Source organism: Canis aureus, chromosome 5 (genome assembly GCF_053574225.1).
Source record: "Canis aureus isolate CA01 chromosome 5, VMU_Caureus_v.1.0, whole genome shotgun sequence".
Lineage (NCBI taxonomy): Eukaryota > Metazoa > Chordata > Mammalia > Carnivora > Canidae > Canis > Canis aureus.
In genome coordinates this window covers 8,462,038-8,488,343 of record NC_135615.1, presented here as the reverse complement: position 1 = coordinate 8,488,343, position 26,306 = coordinate 8,462,038, and the positions used below count along the sequence as shown (strand labels likewise).

General features: G+C 43.8%; 1 protein-coding gene across 12 annotated transcripts in view; it reads left to right on the top strand.

Annotated features, from left to right (window-relative positions):
- The window catches only part of KIAA1217 (KIAA1217 ortholog), a 433,991-nt gene that overhangs the window by 184,106 nt on the left and 223,579 nt on the right, over positions 1-26,306 (top strand). The window contains exon 1 of one of the 12 annotated variants that reach the window (XM_077896790.1): positions 3,784-3,990. The exons of the other annotated variants lie outside the window; for them this stretch is intronic. Coding sequence (XP_077752916.1) covers positions 3,889-3,990 — 102 coding nt within the window. The 5' untranslated portion in view covers positions 3,784-3,888. Of the gene's footprint in view, positions 1-3,783; positions 3,991-26,306 lie in introns of those variants that run through there. 12 annotated transcript variants of the gene reach the window in all.

Genomic DNA, 26,306 nt, shown 5'->3' with positions numbered 1-26,306 from the left:
GGAAACTTTCACACAAATTATCTCATATCACCCTCCAGAAATCCCTTAGGATAGCATGCCTAGAAATAAGAGTCTCAGAAGAGTCTAGAGACTTGGTTCTTCAGGCAGCAGATCAGTTGTGATTCAGGCCCAACAGCATTTTCCTGGGATCCCTGAGGTGTTCACTGTGAAAACTGTTGTTCATTTTATGAGGGTGGATTTCCAAACAACATCATCATGCAGAGAGTGATTTACTTCTTATTTCTATTGCCTGAAGTCCTCATATGTACCTCCTCTCCCTCCCCCCCGCCTTTTTTTTTTTTTTTTTTTTTTTTTGCCATTTCAGTGTTACCCCAAAGGGTGGACTCGAAGACGCCGAGGAGGTAGGAGCAGCAGTTGGTTTGCTCCTTGTGAGCAATACCTCTTAAGTCAAGCCTGGAGCTAAGTTGTCAGGAACGCATTTATTAAGCAACCTTCTTCCCAGCATCAGAGGAAGAAAGCTGCATGCTGTTGATCAAATCTCTTCCCTCAGTGTGCTCTGGGAGCAGACCTTTAGAATTCACCCCAGAGAAAGAATACTTTGTGATTCATAGAAAATGCTTCACAAAATGGCTCTTGCTCACACATTTTGCATAATAACCCCCAAACACACTACACTCCCATTGCCAATATTTTTTCTGTGTGATTGCAAAAGTTCTTACGAGAATTGAAGGGACAAATTGGGCAACGTTTCACAGGTAATTCCTTGTGCGGGCCAGAGTAAAGTATAGTTCAGAGGCGCCAGACCTGGGCCTCTGCTCTCTAAAGAGGCCTGCATCATGGCTTCTGCAAATCTTGATAAGCCACCAGAACTTTGTAGAATTGGGAACTTTCACAGAAAAATCAAATATCTCACATTTTGAGGGGGGAAAAAATCAGATGATCAAGAAACCCTGGACTCCAGTTTATTTGTTAAAAGTTGTATGAGAGCTAAGCAGCAGCTGCCCCATTAAGATGGCGGGGTCTGGTTCTCAGGTTCCCCCCACCTCCCCCACTTCCTCTCCCACACCTGTCTCCCTTACCCGCCTAACTCCTGTGGTAGCTAGCCCTGCTGTGTTTGTAGGCCTGCTCCATGAGGCACTGTGGTGAGGTGGGAGCCATCTGGCTTTTGTTGTTGGACAGACTAAAGTTCCAGAACTGGTTTTACCACTTACTATTTACGTGGTCTTGGGCAAGTCACTCAGTCGAAGGAGTCTTCCATTTCTGCAGCAGGTAGTTTACAGATCCAGGACAGAATAAGAGAAGTACTTAACCCACTGTCTGGCTTAGTGTACTCAATACCTGGAAGCAGCTATCATGGAAACATCTCAATAAAAACATTTCATGAGCAAGGATCAGTGTCTTCCAATCAGGGTCTTAAATGTTCATGGTTGTTCAGGGTGGGAGGGGCCTCAGAACTGCAGAAAACACCTTAGTTTTATGGAGAAGCAATCGAAAGCTAGGAGTTGACCAGTCCAGGCTTACTCAGTTACTTTAAGGCAAACAGGTTCAGAGCCAGTGACTTGCCACCAACCCACGAAAAGGCCTCAGAGGGGAGTCTTGAAGATTAAGTATGTGAAAGTGCTTTTTTTTTTTTAAGATTTATTTATTTATTCATTCATGAAAGAGAGAGAGAGAGAGAGAGAGAGAGGCAGAGACACAGGCAGAGGGAGAAGCAGGCTCCATGCAGGGAGCCTGATGTGGGACTTGATTTCGGGTCGCCAGGATCACGCCCCGGGTCAAAGGCAGGCGCTAAACCGCTGAGCCACCCTGGGATCCCCCCGTGAAAGTGCTTTTTGAATCAAGTGTGAGCACAGGGTAATTTCAGTTAGCATAAAGGTTGTACAGCTACATGTGATCGCTGGATTTAGAGAACCAACTGTCATTCACCACTGAGCACTGAGAGTCTGGTTTGGACAGGTCCTGCCGAGGCACCGGGGATGGAGCCCTGGGCCGTACTGACGAGGCCACTGCCCCCACAGAGCTCGGACACTAGTGGGGGGAGCCGGGAGAAAACCGGTGTACAGATGGCTTCAGATCCAGAGAAGGGCCACGTGGGCGATAAAGGGGATTTTGTGAGAGGCAGCCAGTCTCCCAAACAGCCAGGCAAAGCACAGGCAACATTTTTCTCAGGAAGGGGAGTAGTTAAGTGCAGAGAGTCCAGGGCAGGAAGGGGCTTGTCTGGTGAGAGGTGGCTACAGGCTAGGGAAGCCACTAAAAGGAATTTGGATTTTATTCTCAGTATGTGAGTTTTAGAACATTTTAGAATATTTTTAGCTTTTGTTCAAACATTGTTTTACACAGAAGCCCCTTTGTGGCAGGCGGAGCAGAGGCTTTTAACTAAGCCAGTCCCCAAAGTGTCCTTGGGCACTCCAGGGCTTGATGGTCACTGTGGAAACCTCCAGAACAGGCAGTTTACAGAATCCTGAGAATCTGTGACTTGCTTACCAGGGGTCCCATTCCTGGGGTCCAGAAAAACCCATCGTTCTTGTCATTAACCCAAAGGCCAAATGTTGGTGTTTTTGTTCTTTGTTTTTTCCTAATTGTTCACACTTTCATTAGGTCTCACGTTTACAGAGTATCCACTAGGATGTTTCATCTTGACCACGAAAAAAGGACATACGTCGATGCCGCAGTATCTGAAACGGGATACACATGTCCTGTGTCTCTGAGTTGGGGTTTTCCCAGTGGCATTGGGATCCATGTAACCTTTGCCTTTTCATCTGCTCCACAACTCACAAAAAGAAATTGTTAATTTGTTTTCCAGCCCAACCCAGTGTTCTTCGTTTTGGGGTCGTTGCTTTGAGGTCAGGTTTTGGCAGCAGATGAATCCACCAGTTCACAAAGGGAACCCACCGGAAGCCCCTCCCCCCCACCTTGCTCAGGCCCGGCCTTCTGATCACACCCAGCTGATGTTGGCTGACAGTGGAGCATTCAGGGTGCGAGTCCCACCAGCACCTTTAATACAGGGCATTGCTCATTGTGGGCCGGCTTGCAAACATTTTGGCCATGTTGGCAAGGTCAGAGGATAGCATTCACCTCCCTCATTTTACAGATGGAGAAACTGAGCCTCAGAGAAGAGATGTGCTTTGGATCGGTGTCAAGGCTTATGATCGCAGGGTGGGTCTGTGGTCCTGGTGTCTGACTCCCAGTGCCCGGGTGACCCTTGTATACCAGCACACATTCTCTAGAGTGTGCTGCCTTCAGAGTGCAGTCCGGTGACATAGGTGACACAGGATATGCCATCAGGAAATCGGAGGCATGTTCTCTGGGTAGTTCTCAAGCATTTGGCTATCATAGCCCTACCTCCACCCCTTTCTTCTGCTCTAGAACTCTGGCCTGGTGGGTTGTGAGGCAGCTATGCATTCACCATGACTGCACTTTTCAGGATGCAGCGAATTGACCAAACACTGGTGTTGAGACGGCTGGCAGTTTGGCCTTCGCCTCATGATGTGAGAAATAAGTTTTGTTATGAACTGAGCAAAGAGCAGTCTCTCTTTAATCTGAAAGGGCGCGTGGACATGAGCTGCCCAAACGTGCGCGGGCCCCTTCTCACGCAGTGCGACTCAAGTTTTCTTTAATGAGAGGTGCGAGGGCCGGGCCCAGTTAGCCAAGTGAGATACATGGAAAAGAGCATTCTCACCCTCCTTTGCAGCGTCCACATCCGGATTTGCCTAAACCCCACCCAGGCTGCATTTGCGTAGCAGTGAAAAACCGGTATTTTCTATCCATGAATCACACTGCAAATCCTGGGCCTCTGTCCTTTGGGTGCGTCAGGCCAGCTTCTGGGAAGGATGGGCACAGCTGAAGGCAGGCTGAGCATGGAGGAGAGAGGACCCTGCACCTGGGGGTCGAGCAGGTGACTGCTGTTGTCTACCTGCCCCTCTGGACATGGAGCCATCTCCGTGCCCTCCCATAGAAAGACCAAGAGAGGAAGGCGGAGTCCTGAGTTTCTGCTGTCGGGGGCTCTGCAGCGTAGCAGAGAGGAGCAAGGTACAGAAGTGGCACGATTCTGGGGATTGCCGTTCCTCCCTGAGGTCTCTCCTCTGCTCTGTCATGTGTCCCTGGCCACCTGGACCTAGCAGCTCCTGGCCATTTATTGCCAAGTGAGGGCCAGAGAGGGCTGGGGTGGGGGTGGGGAGTTGGTCCACTGTAGTTTCTTTTAAGTTAAATTATGCTTCAGTGCAGGGGATGATTGCCCGCAGCAGTTAAACGTTGTTTAATGATAATTAAATTACTTTTCTTTACTCCGAAAGACCTCTTCATTTTCTGGACAAAGGTGGGAAGCATTGTTCTTTGATTATATACAGAAGGTCTCTAGGTAAGGTGTAAACCATCTATTGTGCCGGGCTCTCAAGTCATGAATCTAGGGGATTCTGATGTGGAGAAGGCACAAAGATTAGCAAACCAAGTGCTTCCCAGTTTAAGAATCTTGTCAGAAACTGAAAAAGCTGCCTTTCCCTCCTGCCTTCCCCTTCACACTCTGGCTAGGAGTCTCTTAGAACATGCACGGCCACTCCTGAACTGGTCTGGATCATCCCTTCCAAGCATGGAGGAGGTTTGGCATGTCCCGTCCTGTTCCTTCCTGGCTTTAGTTCCTCCTCAGACTGCGTGGATCTGCCCGGGAGCCTGCAGAGCTTTACCAGGACACAGCTCCATTCTTCCTGGGGCTTGGGAATTTCACCAGCTTTCTTCCTGGGAGGAAGACACTCTTATGCAGTGGCAGGAGCACAGGGATGTTGGCTGGAGCCCATTGCAAGAAAAAAAGAAAGAGAGAGAGCTTTCAAAATTGAAAAGCTCTATGACAGGATATTCATTTGATGAGTCTTTGTATCGGATCTGTTATGTCATGTACCTGATGTCCTGCCGCCAGAATTAAGATGTTCTAAAAAGAAACCTTTGGAAATGTATCCCAGTGATGGAGTTTGATGTAGGAATAAAAGGGAGGGGAAAAATGAATCTTCCTGATGGAACTGAACTGGCTGTGATTGCACAAAGCCTGCATTTTAAATTTTAATAGAAATGATTGGCAATATGAGGATTTGTGTGTGTGTGTGTGTGTGTGTGTGTTGTTTTGTGTGTGAGCCTTGGAACATTTTGGTTCAGACTAGTTCTGCTTTCTCAGTCTTGGGCGTCGATTCAGTGGCCTGGCGTGCTTCGTTCAGACTTTTTTGAGCTCGGGTGATACTGAGCTGGCAGCAGGAAGGCTGTAGGTCAAGGTTTGGGTCCGTAGCAAATAACTGCAGAATGAGACACACCAGCTCATAGGCCAGAGAAAGCAGGTGCTGGTCATTAGCAGGAAGGGAAAAAGCCTAGGGATCAAGGACTGTAACGTTTGGACTGGGCAGAGCAGAGGAGTCTGGGCACATAGCAGGGTATTTAACCGAGGTGGTCAGCAAAAACCTTCTTTCAAAGGAGCTGTGAGTGGAGGAAGGTGAGGAAAGGCACAGTCACGGTGTTGGTGGCATGATAAAGAAGGACAGGGTAACGATCTCCACGTGGAGACTTTAATTCTGTCCTTCCCAGAAGAGAGAGGGTAAGAGCATTCCATTTTGGAGAGGCTCCTTCAAGTTATACCTGGGTTGTTTCCCTTTTTTTTTTTAAGATTTTATTTATTTAGTTGAGAGAGAGAGGAGAGAGAGCATGAGGGGGCGGGGCAGAGGGAGAGGGAGAAGCAGACTCTTGGCTGCACAGAGAGCCAACATGGGGGCTCGATTCCAGGACCCCGAGATCATGACCTGAGCCAAAGGCAAACACTTAACCAACTGAGCCACCACCTAGGCACCCTTCTACCTGGTTTTCTAGTGGCTTCTGGAAACTTGGGTCTAGGAGGAAGCGGAAAAGAAGATCTCCTTTATTAGAGAAGTGACTGGCAAGCAGTGCTGGGCTCGTTCTTAGGGAGGACAGTGTGGCATGGAGTGGGGAGCGCCCTCAGCCACACCCAGAGTTCCCCTGAGCCGGTCAGACCCTGGACTGGATCCGTGAGGCCCTCACACATTCCCAAGACCCTATCCCCTGGTGAATCTTGGTTAATCTTCCTAGTCTTAAACTGCCAATCAAACCTCACTCAAGATCAAAATCTAACTCAGAATCAGAGAACCCAGGAGCCTCGGGGAATATCCAGCCATCCTCAAATGGGACATGAGGCCACTAAGGCCAGAAAATGTAGGGGACTTATTCAGGGCCACGTCAGTCTTCCTGAGAATAGCCTCCCCACTGCTGGCTCATACTTCTTTTTGGGGAAGGGCAGAAGGATGTGGATAAGGCAGGATAATCTCAGGGTTGTGTGTAGCTTGGGCACATGCCCCCACAGCTTCTCTGTGTCCCAGGGCCCTGCTCTCTGATACACCCGGCCCGGGCTCCTGACCGGTCTTCTTGCTCTTCCTACAGTGGACAGCGCCAGGTAGCCTGGAGAAGCTGAGTGGTGTCCCTCCCAGGCAGCATGTCTCCCATTGCCCAGATGTCACCCGTGAAAACCTCCAGTGACAAGAGCTACCTCTGACAAGTGCTGTATGCCAGACAGATTCGGGAGAGGGAAAGAAAAGTGATGTATAGGTAAAAAGGAGAATGTTAGACCCGATTATTTATTGTGTCATCCAAACCCCAAATGCAGAGACACACACAAACACCCATACACACAATGGACAAGATCTTTCAAATCCTGACTTGGCTTTGAAAAGCTGGAGCTAACAGTTGTACTAAGCAAAAGCTAGATGAGAAAAAGCAAATTTGGGAACGATCCAGACTGACGGTGGGGACCTGTGACTTGAAATACAGTCTGTCGAAGTCAGGCATGAGGGAGACTATTATTGGAGCCAGCTCCAGTTGCAAACAATGCTCAGAAGCATTTCCTGTCATCCAGGGTTTTACATTTTAATGAGCCTGTAGATGCCCATCAGCCCTGTGTCATCACAAAGGTGATTGCTTTTTCCAGCAAGCTGTTTCCCCTCAAAGCCCAGGGCTCAGGGGCAGCTCTTCAAAGATGAACCACTGTCTGATTCTAGCAGAGGCAGATGGAGGGAAGTTAAGCTCCCTCTGCCCTGTTCAGTTGCACCAAGATTTCCAGCTAAAGTCAGTAATCAAGGCACCCTACTTGGTGAGGGATGCTGGTATCTTTTAAAAATAGAGGGGTCCGTCTGTGTGAGTAGTCCCTTTGTGTGTGTTTGCGAGCTTTCTTTCAGTGGGAAATAAGAGTGCAGCTTTTTTTTTACCGTTGTTGTTCACAAATTAAACTTTGGCTGTTCCACATAGGCTTTCTTAACTGCAAGTACGCTTGCCAAATCACTTGGAATTACCCTAATAGGAATTTGGTCAAACTGCTTAGTGCTAAAAATGAGCCCTACTTGGGGGTCCCTCCTGGAAAGTCCTGGAGTCTTGGAGCTGAACTGTTAGCCTCGTTCCCTTCTTCCAGGAGTCTGAGCACCCCTGAAGACGGTAGCCTCACAAGGGAGTCTGGCCATGGCCCACTAGCTGGGGTTCCACCTCCAGCAGCCCCGTGGAGGGGTCACTTCCAGGCCTAAAGCAGAACATTCTCAGTGCTTCCCACTCCCCTCAACATGAGAGGAGTAAGAACATGAGAGGAAAAGCAGACAAACCTCCACTTGCTTCCCTGCTTCCAGGCCCAACCCCCAACTCACGTACACATACACACTCACACCCCAAGGTTGAGATTCTTTCTTCTGTGAAACTGGATTCTGAAACTCTGAACCATTCCGTCTGTGTTTTGGCTCAGTTGCTCAGAAGGGCTCAGGTGTCTAAAATCAGGATTTTCCCATGGCTTTAAGATTTGGCCTGCAGATCTGTCCCCTGTAGGAAACTGAGGGGCCTTCGTTGGGTTTGTTTTTCTCACCCTGTAAAGAAAACAGAAACATTAAGATCTTATTGGCTGTGAGAGCCTAAAGACATTTAAATCAAAGTACTCTTGTTGTAGGACCGTAGGCCTGGCTTCCATCTGTGTGCTGTGCTAGCTGCAAAAATGAAGATGAGAGTCGACTCTCTGAAGGATTCTTCAGATCCTCTGAAGGAAGGAGATGCATAAAAGAGCAGTTACATTTTAGGCAGCATGTTTGCATACAGGTTCCTCAGAAAGGCTCCCTCAGACTAGTCAGGGAGCCTGTAACTAGGAAAGACATCACGAAAAACAAAGTACTTATTAGTTCTAGTAATATTCATTCGTGCCATGATTGACACTTGATTCACGTAGTTGGCACACACAAGAAAGACACAAGCATATTTAATTTTTTTTTAAGATTTTATTTATTTATTCATGAGAGACACAGAGAGAGAGGCAGAGACCCAGGCAGAGGGAGAAGCAGGCTCCACGTAGGGAGCCCGATGCAGGACTCGATCCCGGGTCCCCAGGATCACGCCCTGAGCCGAAGGCAGATGTCCAACCACTGAGCCACCCAGGCATCCCGCATATTTAATTTTTAAAACATTTTTGAGATCTAGAATAGTCCACTAACTGTTTAATCTAGACTATTTCCTTTCATCTAGACTCCACTGAAATTGGTAAATACTGGAATGTCATATTATATACCCTGCCTCGCGTGTTCTGTCTATGAATAGAGATGTCCACCCTTTACATCGTTTGCAGGACTATCATGAGGAACGATGAGGTAATGATAGATTTAGAGTATTAGGGAGAAGGGGGTCAATATGCCCCTTCAGAAAAGAGAGTGACAGGTCATATGAAGTAATCATTTAATGTCAGTTCCAAATGGGTGTTCTGAGGGCCCCAGAATAGGTGGGATCAATACTTCTTTGCCATTGTACGTATGCCCTTCTGCAAATGACTGTTTATGGCTATAAGAATTAATCTTCTAAGCTCGTGCTATGGAGTGTGCCTTCTAAATAGTCCTATAGAAGTTCATTTAATTTGGAATTTTGCTGACCTTCTGTGCTCTGATTTTCTGTTGTTTCAGTGGAAATGGGTTCTGGGTTCTAATTCTGTTTTTGGGCCCAGTGAGCACTTCTCCCCCAGGCCGCGATGGCCTGAGAGGGGATTCTTTCCCCAGTGCTGTGGGTGGAGAGGCTGTCTTCCGAGTGAGGGCCTTCCTGGGGATATACGATGGGGTGTGAAGAAGAAATTTCCCTAGTGGTCTGTGAGAGGTCCTGGGGAGGAGTCACAGGCTGCCCATGAGTAGGGATGGCTGGAGCTGTTGTGTGGAGGTTGGGCTGCAGTGGCAGCCTGGTTACTGTAACCAAGACCCTGAGGATAGACTCAGGGACAGTTGGTGGCCGGGAGAGGTTGTGGGTTCTGCTGCCATGCATATTGCATAGAAAGGATGTTTGCCTGAGCTAAGCCATGGGAAAAAATTTAAAGACCTGAGCTCCTTTTGGCAACTGAACCAAGACAGTAGATAGAATGGTTTGACCTTTGAGAATCCAGTTTTTGACACACAAGGGGATCCAGTTTCATGGGAGAATAAAGTTCCCAACTTCCCAACTCTTGTGTGTGCATGGGGGGAAAATCAACATACAAGTCTCATTACAACATACTGGACCTTGGTCACTGTCTTCAGTTCCATTCTCCTTACCACGGAGGATCCAGGGAGGAAGAGGCGACAAACACTAGAGTGATGGGAGAATGGAAGAAATGGTATGATACTGAAGAGAAGACTGACTGTGATGGGTTTGTTTTCTGGAAGTACAGAAAGGGTTGCCCTGAAGAGGGTCCTGACATTATTTCACTGTGCAGAGAGCCACACAATGAGCCACACATAGAGAAAAAGACCTTGAGACTAAATACTAGTTGACCAAGTTGTGACAAAACTTTGGCCTCTGTTACCAATGAGGTAGGTAGGTTGTTGCTGTTGTAGAGACTGGATGGTTAAGAGCAAATATTCAAGGGAGCCCTAATTTAAGGGGCTAGGGAAGTGGGAGCTCTGTCTGGGGTTTCCTTACAGATAAAACACTAAAGAGTTACTAGAGAACTCTAGAGTAATATCTGTGTTGGGGATCAGGGCAAAGACCTACCCACATACATAGTGCTCCCCATAGGAAGACTCTTCTGTCTGTGTCTTGACACCTCATTCTGCCGAGGTCACCCATTCTGGTCTACCTGCTTCTCCGTCCCAGACAATATGATACATGTGTGTGCATGTTGGGTTGTCAGGGCTTCACCCAAAGCCTCCCTCCCTCTTTCCCTGTCTCCTTCCTCCCTTCCTCTCTGTCTGTATAAATACTCACAAGAGATGAGAATCTATTTATAAATTTTCCCACTGTGCCTCCTTTATAATGTATTCACTGCTACTCCTGTTTGTCGGTGGCCATGAGGGAAGAGTCCATATGAAGGAAGTTGAGACTTGAAAATGTGCAAAATGTGGGCACCCGGTGGCTTAGTCAGTTAAGTGTCTGCCTTCCGCTCCGGTTATGATCCTGGGGGCCTGGGACCGAGCCCTGCCTTGGGCTCCCTGCTCAGCGCGGAGCCTGCTTCTCCCTCTGCCTACCACTCCCCCTGCTTGTGTGCATGCTCTGTCTCTCACAGAAATAAATAAATAAAATCTTAAAAAGAAGAAAAAATGTGCAAAGTGTTAGTCCATGTGAATGGGGAGTGAAGGCTTGAAAAAAGGTTTGGGTCATTCCAGTGTGCTTAGCTCTTGTGGGACACGCTTGCCACATCAGGCCACCGTGTCGCCTCCTGTCTGGGTTTCTGTCCCTTGGGGAGAGTCTGGATGGTGGTTTCAGTTTCATAGAGGAGGGATTCTGGGTTCTTGAAGGCCAGTGTCATGCCACTTCCACCATCCCTGACTTGTCTTGACTCTGATAAGGCATTTTAACCTCTCAGTCCCTTGTTTTCTAGCCAAAGGTGGCTAGTCTTTTGTTTGCCATGTGTGGTTGTGAGACTAACCACTAAGCATTTAGTTTTTTTAGTTTTGAGAGGCTGTTTTTTTCTGAGATTGGAGTTGCTGACTGGTCTTACCTAATTGAATGACCTTATGTTTACACATCTGGGTGGAGCCTCTAACATTTTTATTATGAAAATATTTCCTTTTTTTTTTTGTCCACTGAATAGTAGGTTTGCGAAGAGTATTATTTAAAATTTTGTAGGGTAATTACAGATTTAGTGCTAGAGGCACTCCCAATCACACACCTCAAATCCATATGGCAGGTATAGAGTGATTTTTCTTTCTTTGCTCTGAGGTGAGTGGGCCAGGTACAACATACACAGGAACGGTCACGACTGTGTTCGAGTGCTTGAAATTTGGTCTCTCCCTATTTTGTTATATTTCTGAGTCCTAGAGAGGGCCAAGAAAAAGATGCCTTGTGGAATTCCCTGCTAGTCAACACAAACCCAAATGGTCATTTCGGAAAGGAATAGTCAAGAAGAAGCAAAAGGTTCACAAAAGGTTGTGAAGGAGATGAAAGTTGAGGTCTGTGTTAGTGTGTTGAACTAGTAACACCAGTTTTAGAGTTCAAAGAAGAAGAAGGGGGGCGAGGGGGAGGGGGACCAAAAGCAGGAGGAGGGGAGAAGGGGAAGAGGAGAAGGAAAAGGAGAAAGAGGAGGAAGAAAAAGAGAAAAGCACACACATGAAAGGAGTGGCACAGAACATTCCAGAAGATCACTGAACTGTGGGCGATGACATGTTTACTTCTCTTCCTTCAGAAGTTTATTTCACAGGAGAGCTGGGACAGGACTCGTAGGATGAAAGCAACGTGGGGGATCTGTAAAGAACAGGAGAAGCAGCTGTCTGACAGGACACATATCACCAGAGTTTTTCTGAAGTTATTTTAATCTGGACTTACTACTGTGTTGGTCTTGATAATTTAATACAAAGACATTTGCCATGGCCTTCGTAATTTATTTGGACATGAAGACCTCGTGTCTTCGCCCATAAGTAATGCTTCAATTGGTCCTATACAGAGTTTCAGATCCACGTACACTGCGTTTGGGTCAAATAACTGTCATCCTGGTGAAACCACTACATGTGACTGGGGTCCTTCAGAAAATATTTAAAACATCTTTTGTAACTGATAACACCGTGACCTTCGCCTTCATATTAGCACATGCACCTTAACCCCATAAGACACACTGCTCCATAGTCAGCCTTCCCCTTAGCTCTCTTCCTTAAGCTCTTGTCTTTATCTTAAGACTGAACAAAAACTTCTTTCTCGAAGAGTCAGAAGAGTGGAGGATGAAGAGACACTGGCCGGCCAGCCATAGCTGTTTCACATCTTTTTTGTTGTTGTTGTTCTTTTAAAGATTTTATGATTTATTTGAGAGACAGAGAGAGAGAGAGAGAAAGAAAGCACGCGCACAAGCAGGGGGAGGGCCAGAAGCAGACTTCCCCCTGAGCAGGGGGCCTGATGTGGGACTTGATCCCAGGACCCTGAGATCATGACCTGAATGGAAGGCAGACGCTTAACAGACTAAGCCACCCAGCCGCCCCTGTCTGTTTCCCATCTTAATGTCTTTGTCTCACCTGTATTTCTCTGAAAGTTTTTCTTTTCCCTCCTTCCTCTTTTCTCTCCATTCACTGAACAGAGTATGCACTTTGTACTGGGTACTGTGTGAGGCATGACATACCATGGTGAGCAGGATGGGCTCCCTCTAAGGGGGGAATCAAATATAAAATAATTACAACTGTGGTGAGTAGTAGTAGTAGTATAACCACAAAAATAACTGTGGTTATTTTTGTTTTGTTTTGTTTTTGAAGATTTTATTTATTCATGAAACACATAGAGGGAGAGGCAGAGACACAGGTGCAGGGAGAAGCAGGCTCCCTGCGGGGACCCTGATGTAGGACTGGACCCCAGGACTCTGGGATCATGACGTGAGCCAAAGGCAGATGCTCAACTGCTGAGCCACCCAGGTGCCCCTGTGGTGAGTGTTAAGAAAAGATTAAGGAAGTTCAATGGGAGGGGGGTACTGACCTAGTCTGTGCCTGGGATCAGGAGTAAAGTGTGAATAAGCAAAGCCAGAGAGGAAATGAAAGGACTCCAGAGTTATCTTTAGAGGACAGGAGGGAGAAAGGACAAATCCAAAAGGGAAAAAGGCAAAAGGTACTTTGTTTTATGCAGAACCTTGGAGACCACATTATAATTCAGTTCTCAATCTGTGGATCTGTGAAGACTGATCTTTCTTTTGAAAAATCTTTTTATTAAGTTTTTTCATTTTAATTCCAGTAGTTAACATATAGTGTTATGTTCGTTTCAAGGGTACAGTGTAGTGATGCAACAATTCTATACATTACTCAGTGCTTGTCATGCTACACGTGCTTTTTAATAGGACTGACCATTTTCTTTTTAATTTTCAAGTTTGACTTTTATTATTGATATTGCATTGTTTTGTTTTTAACATCATGCTCCTTCACTTGGTTTTAAACCATAATCCCCAAGGGACTCCTCAGTTCTGAGTAGTCTCAGCCTCCTCATCCAGAAGATGATGATGAAGACACAGCCCATGTCTGTGGGTGTTCAAGCTCGGTCCCAGCTTGAATTGTCTGGGGCCTTTCTTCTTTCTGAGAATCTCAGAGCAGAAAGGTGACTTAACTCCCTTTCCCCCTCATTGTGCAGATAAGAATGACTACATTCTTGCTACAAGGGGTTCACAGCTCACAGTGGGAAGGAGGGCTGGCTCTGGGCGCAATCACCCTACCTGAACTGTTGGGTCATTTTAGATCAGCCCGCTATTAACACTGTATCCAACTCTAAAGGGGTTTGTTTGCAATGAACCCTAACCTAAAAGTGATTTGCTACGTGATTAACAGGATCAAGGACTGATTTTTTTTTTTTTTTTTAGATTTTATTTATTCATATGAAACACAGAGAGAGGGGCAGAGACATAGGCAGAGGGAGAAGCAGGCTCCCTGCGGGGAGAATGGTGCAGGCAGGACTTGATCCCATGACCCCAAGATCATGACCTGAGCCAAAGGAAGACGTTCAATCACTGAGCCACCCAGGCATCCCAAGGACTGATCATTTTTTATTGATTGTCCATATACTTCATCTTTTCTCTTTTTCTGATACCATTACTTTTGTTGATCATGCGATTATGCTGTTCATCAACAACCCCTCCACCCCAGGACTGGATGACAGCAATCAAACAAAAAACCTGCCAGGATGCTTTTGTGATCACATAACTAGCTGTAATGCAGGTGAGAAGTTTAGAGTAGAAATTTGTCAGTTTTGGGATCCCTGAGTGGCGCAGCGGTTTGGCGCCTGCCTTTGGCCCAGGGCGCGATCCTGGAGACCCGGGATCGGATCCCACATCAGGCTCCCGGTGCATGGAGCCTGCTTCTCCCTCTGCCTGTGTCTCTGCCTCTCTCTCTCTCTCTGTGACTATCATAAATAAATAAAAATTAAAAAAAAAAAAAAATAAAAATAAAAAAGAAATTTGTCAGTTTTGATTACAAGGAGATTGAGTTATTTAAACTTTATGCTTCTCCTCTTCTCCATAAATATAATAATGAATTCTCATTAAGCATCCACTAAGAGCCAAGAATTCACGAAGCTGACGGGAACAGAAAGATTAATAAAGATGGTTTGTGTTCTCAAGGATCTCTAATCTAGTGGCAGATATATATATATATATCTGCCTGTATAAGACAGATGGAATAAATCTTCTGTGGGGAATATGGGTAGGCATTATAGGAATCTAGAGGAGGAGAGTTCTCCCTGAATGAGAGAACCTGGAAGCCCTTCAGAGAGAAGGAGTATTTGCATTGATCTTAAAAGTGTGATAGACTGCTACTACAGCCAAGTGGGCTCTTTTAAACAATCAAATTATTTTAGTGGTTAATGCTTCATATGTTTGATAATGCCTTAAAGAGAGAAAAAGCGCCTGTTGAAGCAGACCTGTTTTTCTTTTATCTGGGCATCCTACCTGGCACATGTTGATTTAGAAACAACTTAGTATTCTGCTCACGCTGCTGAATGGTCTGCCTAATGTGTCGCAATAGAGGGAGCCTTGAAATTTGGATGTAGGTTGAATTTTCATAAATCAGACGCATTTCCCATTACCTTACATTTAATTAAAGAGACAGTGTGCTTTCTGATTCCCTGTAATTGGCAGTGGTAGCTAACCCTCTAGCTCTCTTCTCTTGCCCTGAAGCTCCCTTCTCTAGCAGTTAGCTAATTATCAGTGCACTTAGAGTAACAGTGAGTCACCAGAGGAGACACAATTAAAAAAAAAAAAAAAAAAACAGAAACAAGATACTGTCTGTGAACAGGGATGGGTCCTGGAGCAGATCATCCCTTCTTAGTTCATTTTGGAAGAAAGGTCAGATTTCCTATATTTTGATTTTCATAAAACTGGGCAGACCAACAGTTCCCTGCGAACCGTATGTCAACAACCTGTTATATTTGAAATTACTCTTTAAAATGAGGTGTAAAACTGCACTACACATTCTCCCTGCCAATTAATTGACTTGCTAACCTCCTGCCAAGTTTCGTCCATTTTAAAAAGAACTGCTTTAAACATTCATCAAAAAGCAGACAGCAAGTTGTACTTTGGCAGAAACATGAAGGCTAATATTTGGATCTGAGCACCCACTCACTCAGGGCTGATCACACTGAAGGCACAACGCATGGAGTTGCTTTTCTTTTAGAGAAATGTTGCTTTGGGACCAAGAGCCCATGGTCTTTGTTTTGTGCAGCCTACCAGCAGAGGATGTGTTTGGTTACCTCTAGAAGTTCTGCGATACATTTAGACAATGCAGATACTTATTAAGGGGCCCTTTGAGGAGTAGCAGAATGTCAAACCTACCCCCCAAAGTTTGGGGCCCCATCCTATATAAAACACTAAATAAATCTCACTTCTGTGGTTTTAAGAGTTGGTGAGAGGGCCCTTCATTCTCTTCCCTTCATCTCCTCATCTGCCATAGACCACACTCAAATCAGTGCAGGTAGGGAAGTGTCGCCCAGCTGAGGGTGGGGCAGGGGTGAGGACAGGGGAGGAGTAAGTAGTGGGTGATGGAAATAGATTGCTAAGCTCTGGTTTCAAGTCTGCCCATCACTGGTCTGGTCTGTTTCCCTCTCTACAGAAGGAAGGTGTTGGTAATGGAAGATCCTTAGTGCATTCCTTCACTTCCAAAAGAGAACAGTTTTCATCATCTTTTTAAGTAAACCTTTCACATTTTGAACAATGATCTTGGATCAATACCCAAGATGGTTGTTGGTGTAAAGAGTAAGTGGGGTCCCTGAACACTGTGTTCTGTGATACTTCCAGTTCTGTGACACTTGGATGAATAGACGGCTCACCTTTACCCACTTACCAGGGTCCAGTGACACTCTTCTCTTGTTACAAGCGGGCTGCTAAAATACTTATAGACTGTTCCTCTATCATCATAAAGGCAGTCCATGTGCATGCATTCCATTGAAATAGAATACACTGTCCCTAAATTGCAGGAAGAATGGCATCTTTGTTATTTTTATCTTTTTGCAAGCATGAAAAATAAAGGTAATAAATGAAACTACTGCATTGAGAAGTGTAGCTTAGATTTCTTGCTTTTGAAGACACTCAAGAGTAATCCTGGCATGTGCCACCCCTAGCCCCCACCGCCTAGCTCCATTTTAAAGCAATATGTCTTTGAACGACAAGCCACAACATATAGCTTATTTATTCTTCTGAGGGAAAATGGGTGAGATTGCCAGATTTCTATGAGAATTATAGGGTTTCCAGTCCTCTTGGAGAAAATGACTGAGGTTCAGTGTCATTGGAAAAAGCATATTCTTAATTTGCCTATAATTTTTCCTTTAATTAGTACTTTGGTTCCCTTTCAAAAGCACTTTTGAAGCTTTCTTTTCTCAATTTGGTATCAAAATTGCCCAAAAAAATGCCATTTAATTCTAGGATTATTTTCTGTTTTGATTGACATAAAACATGTCATTCTTAAGGGAAAAATATTAATACATATTTTGGTAAGGGACTCAGTTAAATAGGGTTTTTGTAATCCTTTCTCTAAGAATGATGTTTAGTGGCAATAGATAATTGGGAAAATCTCTCAATATAACCACCATGCTGTCTGAATCTTGGTTGAGATTCTAGGTCACTGGTGCTAATTTAGGTTCTAAGGGTAACTGTTCCATCAGTTATTACTTGCATTTGATTAAGGGAATAAAGAGAGGGATAATGAATGATTTGTTAAAAGACCTTTTAACAAATATTCCCCCGTGTGCATAGCTGATTCTAACTGCATATATTCCTTGGATATCTCCTGCCTCAATCTCTTCCATGAAAATTGTTTTATTAAAAAAAATATGACTTGCCCTCACACAAGATGAAATAGTGCTCATCATCAGGTTCATGCAGAGCTCACCTCTGTTTTAGGCTGGCCACAAGAAACACAGAGAGACCAGGGCTCATGGGGACACTCATAAGAGTAAAAAAATATGGTGATGGTGATGGTTGTGGGGAAGGTCTGGGTGGGAAAATAACCTGGCATTTCTCTACCCTTAGCCAAGTGATGACACTGGAAGTTCTCTCAGGCTCCTATCCCCTTCTTCCTACATGATTAGAGTCCCGTTCCTGTAACAGATGCAATGTGTTCAGGCAGTACATAATCTGTTGGAAAAGATGTTCAAGTTGCATACAAGATGAAATGATGTCTGAGGTTTCTTTAATGCCAAAATTCCTTGAGTGAGTGACCCACTGAGAAGAGTGTGAGTTTCTAGAGCCGCGCTCAGGGGAGCCCTGCCTTCACCAAGTCGCTCCATTGTTGTTGAGCATTAAATATGGAAGTTGATTGTCCAATTCCAGTCAACTCGAATATACATTTACAGGTTCTTGCCACATTGCAGCCAATTTGGAGATAGCTGTTAAAATAGTAATGGATTTATTTAAAAATTGTCTTTGAATTTATTTTTTACTTATTTTTTTCTCAAGGCAACCATCCATTAACAGCCATCCTGGAATTTCATCCAGAGATCTGTTTCCACAGTGATCCCTGTGAAATAAATCAGATTGAAGGGGTTTTTTTCCCCTCTTCTGAGTTATTTGCCTAGAGGAAAAATTCTTAACTTTCCTTTTCTTCTAAATGCATATTAGAATAAAGTGTTCTTTGAAAAGTCTTAATGAAAAGAGCAAACATGGGAATAGCTTTCAGTCTGATTGTTACTCCGGGATCCAGGCTCTGAAAAAGAAGTCTGCAGGAGGAATGTCAGGGGACTCCCACCGTGTAAAAGTCTATGCCCTTCTGCCCCTTAGACAATTGGCCTGTTGACGATTTATGGAGAGCAGCCTTTGTGGAGAAAAAAATATTACAAATTAGTTCATGTTCTGAGTTATTTTTGCCACACTAAATGCATAAGAGCGGGAAGCTGGCTTTTTTTTTTTTTTATGTTTTGCATGTAAGATGCCTCATTTTGTCCAACTCCAGGGAGTGAGGCAGTAGAAATTATGTTGAGAGATTGGTAGAGGTCCCTGTGGTTACTATCAGGAGATCAGACTCTTATTAACTTTTGCAAATGTGAACAGGGAAGAACACTTGAAAAATAAACATCAAACTAAGTATTTCTCTTTCTCCCATTCCCCTTTCTCTAGAGAGATTCTTAGACCACGCAAGGCAATAACCATCTTCTCTGAAGCAAGATACACTTTGCAACTTCCCTTTCTTAGCTGTTTTCAAGTTCTTCCTTTTCGAGTATTTGAGGCAAATGACATGACTGAGTCTCTCACATCCAGCTTGCTACCCCAACGCAGGGAGGCTCCCACATGAAGGCCCTTTGCTTCTCTCCGGATACGACTGTCCTGTGCCACATCCTTAAGTAGAACCCCATGTTGTCTTTGAAAGTGACACAGCGTGTCATCTTCATTATCTTAATTCAAAAACGTGGATAATACTCCCAAACGTAAAAATGTAAGATCTTGAGCTCAATTATAGCAGACATCTAGTGGGCCACAATTTCCAGTACAGTACACATGAATTAGACATATGTACCGTAAGCGACATACGTACGTAAGCCAAGAAACACAACTGTAATCTCTTAAGTAAGAAGGTAAGGGTCTGTGGGCCACGTATTATCAGGAGTAATTCTAACAACACACATATCTGTGAATCGATCTTATGCAAATAGCTAGAAACTTTAAAGTCAGGAGAAGACCCGAGGCGACTGATGCTTATTTTCAGATTGGTCCAATATTATTGGGTGATTTGGGGGGAATAATGAATGCTTCCTAAGACTTGGTGATAAGAAAATGAAACAATTGCTTTCTTTTAAAAAACTTGGAAATAGGGATGCCTGGGTGGCTCAGTGGTTGAGCGTCTGCCTTTGGCTTGGGTCGTGATCCTGGAGACCCGGGATCGAATCCCACATCGGGCTCCCTGCATGGAGCCTGCTTCTCCCTCTGCCTATGTCTCTGTGTCTCTCTCTGTGTCTCTCATGAATAAATAAATAAAATCTTTAAAACAAAACAAAACAAAAACCCTTGGAAATAGACTTAACAGTGTTAACCAAATCAGACCAAAGTAAATGGTGACAGAGGTGTTAACATTGTGTTAACTTAGTCTACATCAAGAGGATTTCTCTGGTTTTCTCCTAATAATCTAGTTGTTGTGATTTAGATTTCCGTGAAAAAAATAGGTCTTGGATATCAGAGGTCCTGTGGCCTAGGTTGGGTAAGGACGGAATAAGCGCACAGCTCCCAGTTGAAGCAGCGGCCTAACATTTTATATTGCTTTAGGTGAAGAGCAGTTTTGCAAAGTGAGCGTGTACTGTTCTTCATCTTCAGAATAGATAAGACTAGATTTGAAATCTTGAAATCTTAACTCCCCAGGGAATGTGAATGGCACACCCGTGAAATTCTCATTTCGAAGAAGATAATTTTACAGATGGTGTAAGATGAAAATATACTTTATGTTTAAGAGTTAATTATAACAATCATGACTGATATCTAATAGAACAGTTTAGAGGACCACATAAGTATCCAACATAAACCCGCGAGCAGAAATTGTCAAATTCAGAACTCCGCAAAAAAGTACAAACAATGAGCCCACTACCTGTAAATATCCTTTGCTTTCCCCTTCCAAGTTTTATTTTACATGACTGGTGATGTTTTTGCTGTAATTTGAAAACACAGCAGATTCCTGTTCTTTGTCATAGTTACTTGTCCAGTTAAATGGCTGGAAACACGGACTTAATGAATACTGAATTTATTAGTGAATACTGGATTTCCTAAGGGGAAATACAAGGTTAGGTTCCTATGAGCCTCTGGTCACAACATTCTTGCCAACCAGTCAACACAAAGTCTTGCTTTATATGTATTTCTTACTTTTTTATAAAGATTTTATTTATTTATTCATGAGAGACATACAAAGAGAGGCAGAGACATAGACAGAGGGAGAAGCAGGCTCCTCACAGGGAGCCTGATGTGGGACTCATTCCCTGGACCGGGGATCACAACCTGAGCCGAAGGCAGATGCCAAACCACTGAGCTACCCAGGTGTCCCACTATGTATTTCTCTTTGAAACAACCTTATGTAATGTGCAGTGGTGATTCATTGACATTGAACCTGTGGCCAACAGCACTATAAATCCTGCCTCAATGAAGCTTATTATCTAAGACAACTCTCTTGTCTGTATACACATCACAAGTCTTTTTGCACTTAGGAACCTGTAGACAGTGCTTCCACACATTTGGGGGACATTTTAAAAAGTGAAGTCACCAAAAAAAAAAAAAAATGTGGGAAACATAGCACTAAAGCAGTCTGCAGAAAGGATTTTTTGTTTGTTTTGTTTTACAGTATGAGAGTTAAAACAAGGCAGAATGTGGCCTTGTTGGACATCAGCCATTAGCGTGCTCATTCTTCGTGTGTCAGTGAATGACTGCAAAAGTGATGGGATTATTAATGTGGAGGGGGTAACAAATAAATTTCACTAAGTAGGTGAGTTTGCACATATAGAATCTGTGAATAATGAGGATTGGTTGTATAATAACACAGTAGTTTCTAGTGGGTTTCTTTCTCATTAAGCCTTTGCTTACAAAGCAGGTGAACTATACGTTTTAAATATCTTAAAATTTGGTTTTTTTTTTTTAAAGATTTTATTTATTTATTCACAAGAGACACACAGAGAGAGGCAGAGAAATAGGCAGAGGGAGAAGCAGGCTCCATGCAGGGAACCTGATACAGGACTTGATCCAAAGGCCCCAGGATCATGACCTAAGCCAAAGGCATACACGTTCAACCAATGAGCCACCCTGATGTCCCCAAATTTTATTTGTTAATTATATCTCAATAAAATTTTTTTTTGACTAGGAAAAAAGAATACAGGTGAGATTGATGCTACTGGCTCTGTTGACTTTTAGCATGGGTGTAATTTGGTTTTTGGTTGAATTTACCAAAGTAGAGTTTACTTGCAATTATGATGTGTTAGGAGGAGACTACAGCAGGAGTCCTGCCCATCATTTCTGCCTTCTTGGCTTTTTTGATATTCTTATCTAACCTGTTCTTCCAGATTCAACCCTCTGGTGCACTTGACAGTGTTCCCATGAATATTAAGGGGAGGGGAATTCAGCCCAGTCCCCACCATTTCTTTGTCCACCCAGGCCTGCTCCAGTGTGGAAAAGATGAATCTAATTCATAAATTCAACAGCTTGAGTGCTCTTGATTTTACTCTTCCTTAGTGAGACTGTGATTGGATTGGGCTGCAAGGTCATTGGAATCAGGGCTGTTTCATTTCATATCATTTTACAAGTTATTTTAATAATAGTACAAAGAGAGTTGGATGCTATTTGCTGATCATCCATCTTATTGATGTCATTGAACAGATCGCAGAAACACAAAGGAAATTTTATGGCATTTCAGCTTTGATGTCCTTTGAAAAAAGGAAAGAAGGTCTTTGCAGAAATGTAAAAGACAGAATGACTTAAAATTCCATCTATTTCTGCTTGGTTTGAGAGCATCCCTTACTGTGCCTGAGATAGCTCCTAAATCCTATGGAAATCTGGGTTTGAGTTTTTCAAAAACTTTTAAACCATTATTCAGATTTGTAGATTGGAAATCTTTGTTTCGTTCAAACTCCAGCAAAACTCAAACCTGATTCAAAGGGAGTGACTTTTCAAATACAGGCTTTGTCCACGGTTGGCCTGGATGTGTTAGTTTCAGGGAATGGCCTTTTCTGGATTGCTGAATTTATTTATTTATTTATTTATTTATTTATTTATTTATTTATTTATTTATTTATTTATTTTTGAGTAAGCGTATGCCCAATGCAGGGCTTGAACTCATGACCCCGAGATCAAAAGCTGCATACTCTAGTCCCTGAGCCAGCCAAGCACCCCAAGATTTATGATTCTTCATGTATTTCTGAGGTAGACCTGAAGTGGCTGCTGTATGCAATGGAGCCAGCCCATCTGTGGCAGGTCCCACTTCTACAGGGAAGCCTCATAATCAGAGCCCAGGAGATAGTGCACTCTGTGGCCTTTGAATAGGAAGACAAAAGCCTACCTGCTTTCTCCATGTCACCTCTCTGACTCACCCTCTCCTGAGGCAGACAAGTGCCAAAGGCCAGCAGCAGCACTGCCAACAACTGTATGGTTTCTGCCTTTTGTCCTGTTGATGCATGGTCTTAGCAGTCGAGGGAGCTGTCACCGGTGAGATGCTTTAAAGCCTGGTGACGCTGCTTCTTAGGCTCTGTGTGAGAACAGCGAGGAGAAGCAGGACCCCAATGAGCCACTTTGGGCAGGGCTTTAGTCACCATGAAAGGAGCACAAGGGTTCAAGCCACAGTGGGAGGTTGCAAAAGGTCAGCCTAACCAGCAGCTTCTGGAAAGTCTTCATTTGTGAACAACTGTCAGGTAGAGGATGGATTAGAATTACTCTGTGATGCCCAAACCATAGAACTCTGGTCATTGTGCAGGTGACAGAGAGAGGCAGTGTTTGTAGGGAGATAAGCAGGAATTTTTGAAACTACACAGACCTGGTTTTCAATTCACTTATGAGCTGTGTGACTTAGAAAAAGCTGTTTAATTCCACTGACCTTCGAGTGTGAAATGTTCGAAAATAACACAGAGCTTGCAGAGCTGTGCGGATAAGAGATAATCTATTCAAAGCATCTGGCAGGTTGCCGCCATGCGGTGGGCAGTAGGTAAGTGGCAGCACCTTATATTGAGTCTCATTCATCCATTCAGTGAATGTTTGGCTGCCAGCTCTGGGCTGAGTGTTATGTTAGGTACTAGGGAGATAAAAGGGATAAAAGAGACAGAGTAACCTGGTGCTTATAGTCTAGCAGGACAGCAAAAGAAACAGGTAGTTAAAATAGACTGTGAGAAGTTCTGTGATAAAAGAAGTTGGCAACATGAGGCCACATAGAAGGGGCTTCTAAGCCGTACTTGTGTGGTAGGTGACTTTTCCCTGAGAAAGAAGCATCTCCACTGAGCCATGAAAGATGAGGTAGCCAGGCTAGGAGAGAGCAGGTTGGGACAATTGGCAGCAGGCTGTTGCAGGATCCCTGCAAGAGACAGGAGCGCCTGATTTGGGGTAGATGCAGTGGCAGGTAGATTGGGGAGAAGGAGATAGATTCAAGGTGCACTAAGAAGAGGCTGAAATCAACAGGATTTGGGGGATGGAGGTGTGGGAAGAAGGAGAAAGAGGAATCAAGAGACTCCAGTTCCTGGCATAGACATCAGGTTGGATGATGGTATCTTTCACAAGGTGAGAGAGTGGTTTGAGAAGTTGAAGTAGATAAGGAATTTGGTTTTGGCTACTGTGCTTGGGTTGCATAGGACATTGGAGGAGAGACTCCATCACAGGGTAAAGCCCACGAGAGAGATGTGAGCTAGAGGGATTGATTTGAGAGTCACCTGCATATAAATATCTGAAGTCCAGGGAGTGGGTGGGATAGCGAAAGGGGAGTGAGCTGAGGATGCGATTGTAGGACAGATCCTGTACACAGTGAAGCACAACCAGAAAAGCTGAATACTTCTCAGAGACCTCTTATCATTCTTCCAATTTTGCTTAGTTATATTGATCAGCTAGGAGGGATAAACAGAAAAGTTAGGGATACTCTACATTTTTTTTTGTTGGCTAGTAAAACCAACGTTAAAGCAAATTTTCACGAGTAGAAACATAGTGAGGAAGACTTTATAGAAATGGAATATTCTAAGAAACCAAGACATTTCTGAGGGAAGTTATTTGCACAGATCAAGGCCCAGCAATAGTGAACCTAACGTCTAAGTGGTGAAGAATTCTGCGATCAAACATTGTTCTTTAGGGGCTTGTGAAATTTATCTCTCCAGGTGTATGATTTGAGATTTCCTAGTCATGCTTCACTTGCATCTCTTACTTTGCAAATAAAATAGAACCAAAAGGGTTTTATTCTGTAGGTAAATAAAATTGTTTTTAATTGTATAAGTGTTCTCTTCAGTAACATGAAGGACATATTCATTTAAATCTCTTGAGCTCTCCAGGTTTGCAGAAAGGGTACAGGAATCAAAATTAATGTTTGGGATTCTTGGCATTTATGTTCACCTCTCAGCTCTGCAAAGATTTCCTGTATGATTAACAATGAGGATAAGCTCTCTGTGAGCACAAGAAGAGAGACTTCTTAGTATTCACTGGTGTTCAGTTTAACATTTTTAAAAGGCCCTGGGTCTGGAAAGGTTGTGCAAAACCATCCAAAATGCACATTGGGAAAACTGTGTTCTGTCTTTGAAAAACTGACTCTTATTATCTCCAAATTGCATTTCTATCTGAGACACTTTATTTAAACTAGTTTCTGCAGGAGGAAATTGGCATAGTTAATGATCTAGATCTTACAGAAAGCCTAGAATATAAAATGAATGCTAGGTTGGGACACCTGCACGCCTCAGCGGTTGAGCGTCTGCCTTTGGCTCAAGGTGTGATCCCGGAGTCCTGGGATCGAATCCCACGTTGGAATTTCTGCATGGAGCCTGCTTCTCCCTCTGCCTGTGCCTCTGCCTCTCTCTGTGTGTCTCTCATGAATAAATAAATAAAATCTTTAAAAAAATGAATGTGAGGGTCAGCACACACTTAAATTTCTTAGCAAGGTAACTCAGACTAGGGCCTACGCCCAAATCCCCCACTGTGCCTCAGTTTACAAGTTAATGGCAGCATAACATGAAGGGATTTAATATCTTGCTGATATACAGTACGTGTGTTGGTTATACAATTAGGGATTGGAGGTGAAGATGAGGTGGTGCTACATCCCTTATTTATGTTTGAGGCTCTGGTGATTAAGAGGCCATGCACATCCTTTCAAGGGCCTTCGGCAGCTTTGTGGCCTTCTCTAGGATATCTGTGTTCATACGTCACAAATGAGAGCAACCCCTCAGTTTTGTCTGTTTGGACAGAATTCTGAAATGCTATGGGCTTTCCTGAAAGCCATCAATCATCTTGCCAGCATTTGCCTGTCCTGTGGATGTGAGGGTTTGACTTTCCCACACTCTGTATCTGAGTGTGCAGCCTTTCTATTTTGCTCCATCCTGCCTAACCTCATATGCCTTTTGGAGGGAATTGTACTAAGTCCAGTTCAGTTTTGTTAGCCTGGACACCACTAGGTTTTGTGGGATGGCATAGATACTGATTTTTAAAATTTTCTTTATTCTGGGTTAAAATTTTGGAAAAAATATGAAAAATATTCCCTCATAATCCCATCCCCAAGAAACAATTCACATTAACATATTTGTATTTTCAGTATTTTATCTAGGCACAAGTATTTTAGACAAAACTGAGGTCTTTTGGTACACTCTAACCTTTTAAATTTGTTGACATTTCCTAAGCACATTCTCAAGTCATCAAAATAAGGGATGTACATTTTTAACTTTGTTCATATCCTCTTAAAACTGAAAATTCATTGTATTGCAGCTCTGATCTCTTTGCCGACGCCTAGCAAATCCCAACTTTAGAGACTGTCTTCAAGTAATAAATGTACAATTACCTTGTTACAACACTTTTAAGAATAATTATAATTCTTCTATCCTATTTATACCAGAGATGCCAGGTTAATTTGTGACAGACAACTAAAGTCCACTGTTTATTTCATTCATTGTAGAAAATCCCAGCCAGATATGTACCATGTCATAACTGTCACCATCTCGATCAGAAAGCATTAATTAGTCACATAAATTATAAAGCACCCAAGATCCCCTGATCAATAGGAAAACTACTGCATAATCTCTACCTTCAAGGATTTACCACTGTAGGTGAATGAGCTCCTGGTTTTACTCCCCAAATATATCGCTTTGATATAACAGGAGCCAGCACTGCACCTGGCTCCATCAGACATAGTGACCATTGCCTAATGTAAATCATGAATGCTGGCTCAAGCCATGACACATGTTCTAGAAAATCAGGGTTGAACCAAAGCACAGTGATTTTTGAGTCCACTAATTCCAACAGCCGGATTCTC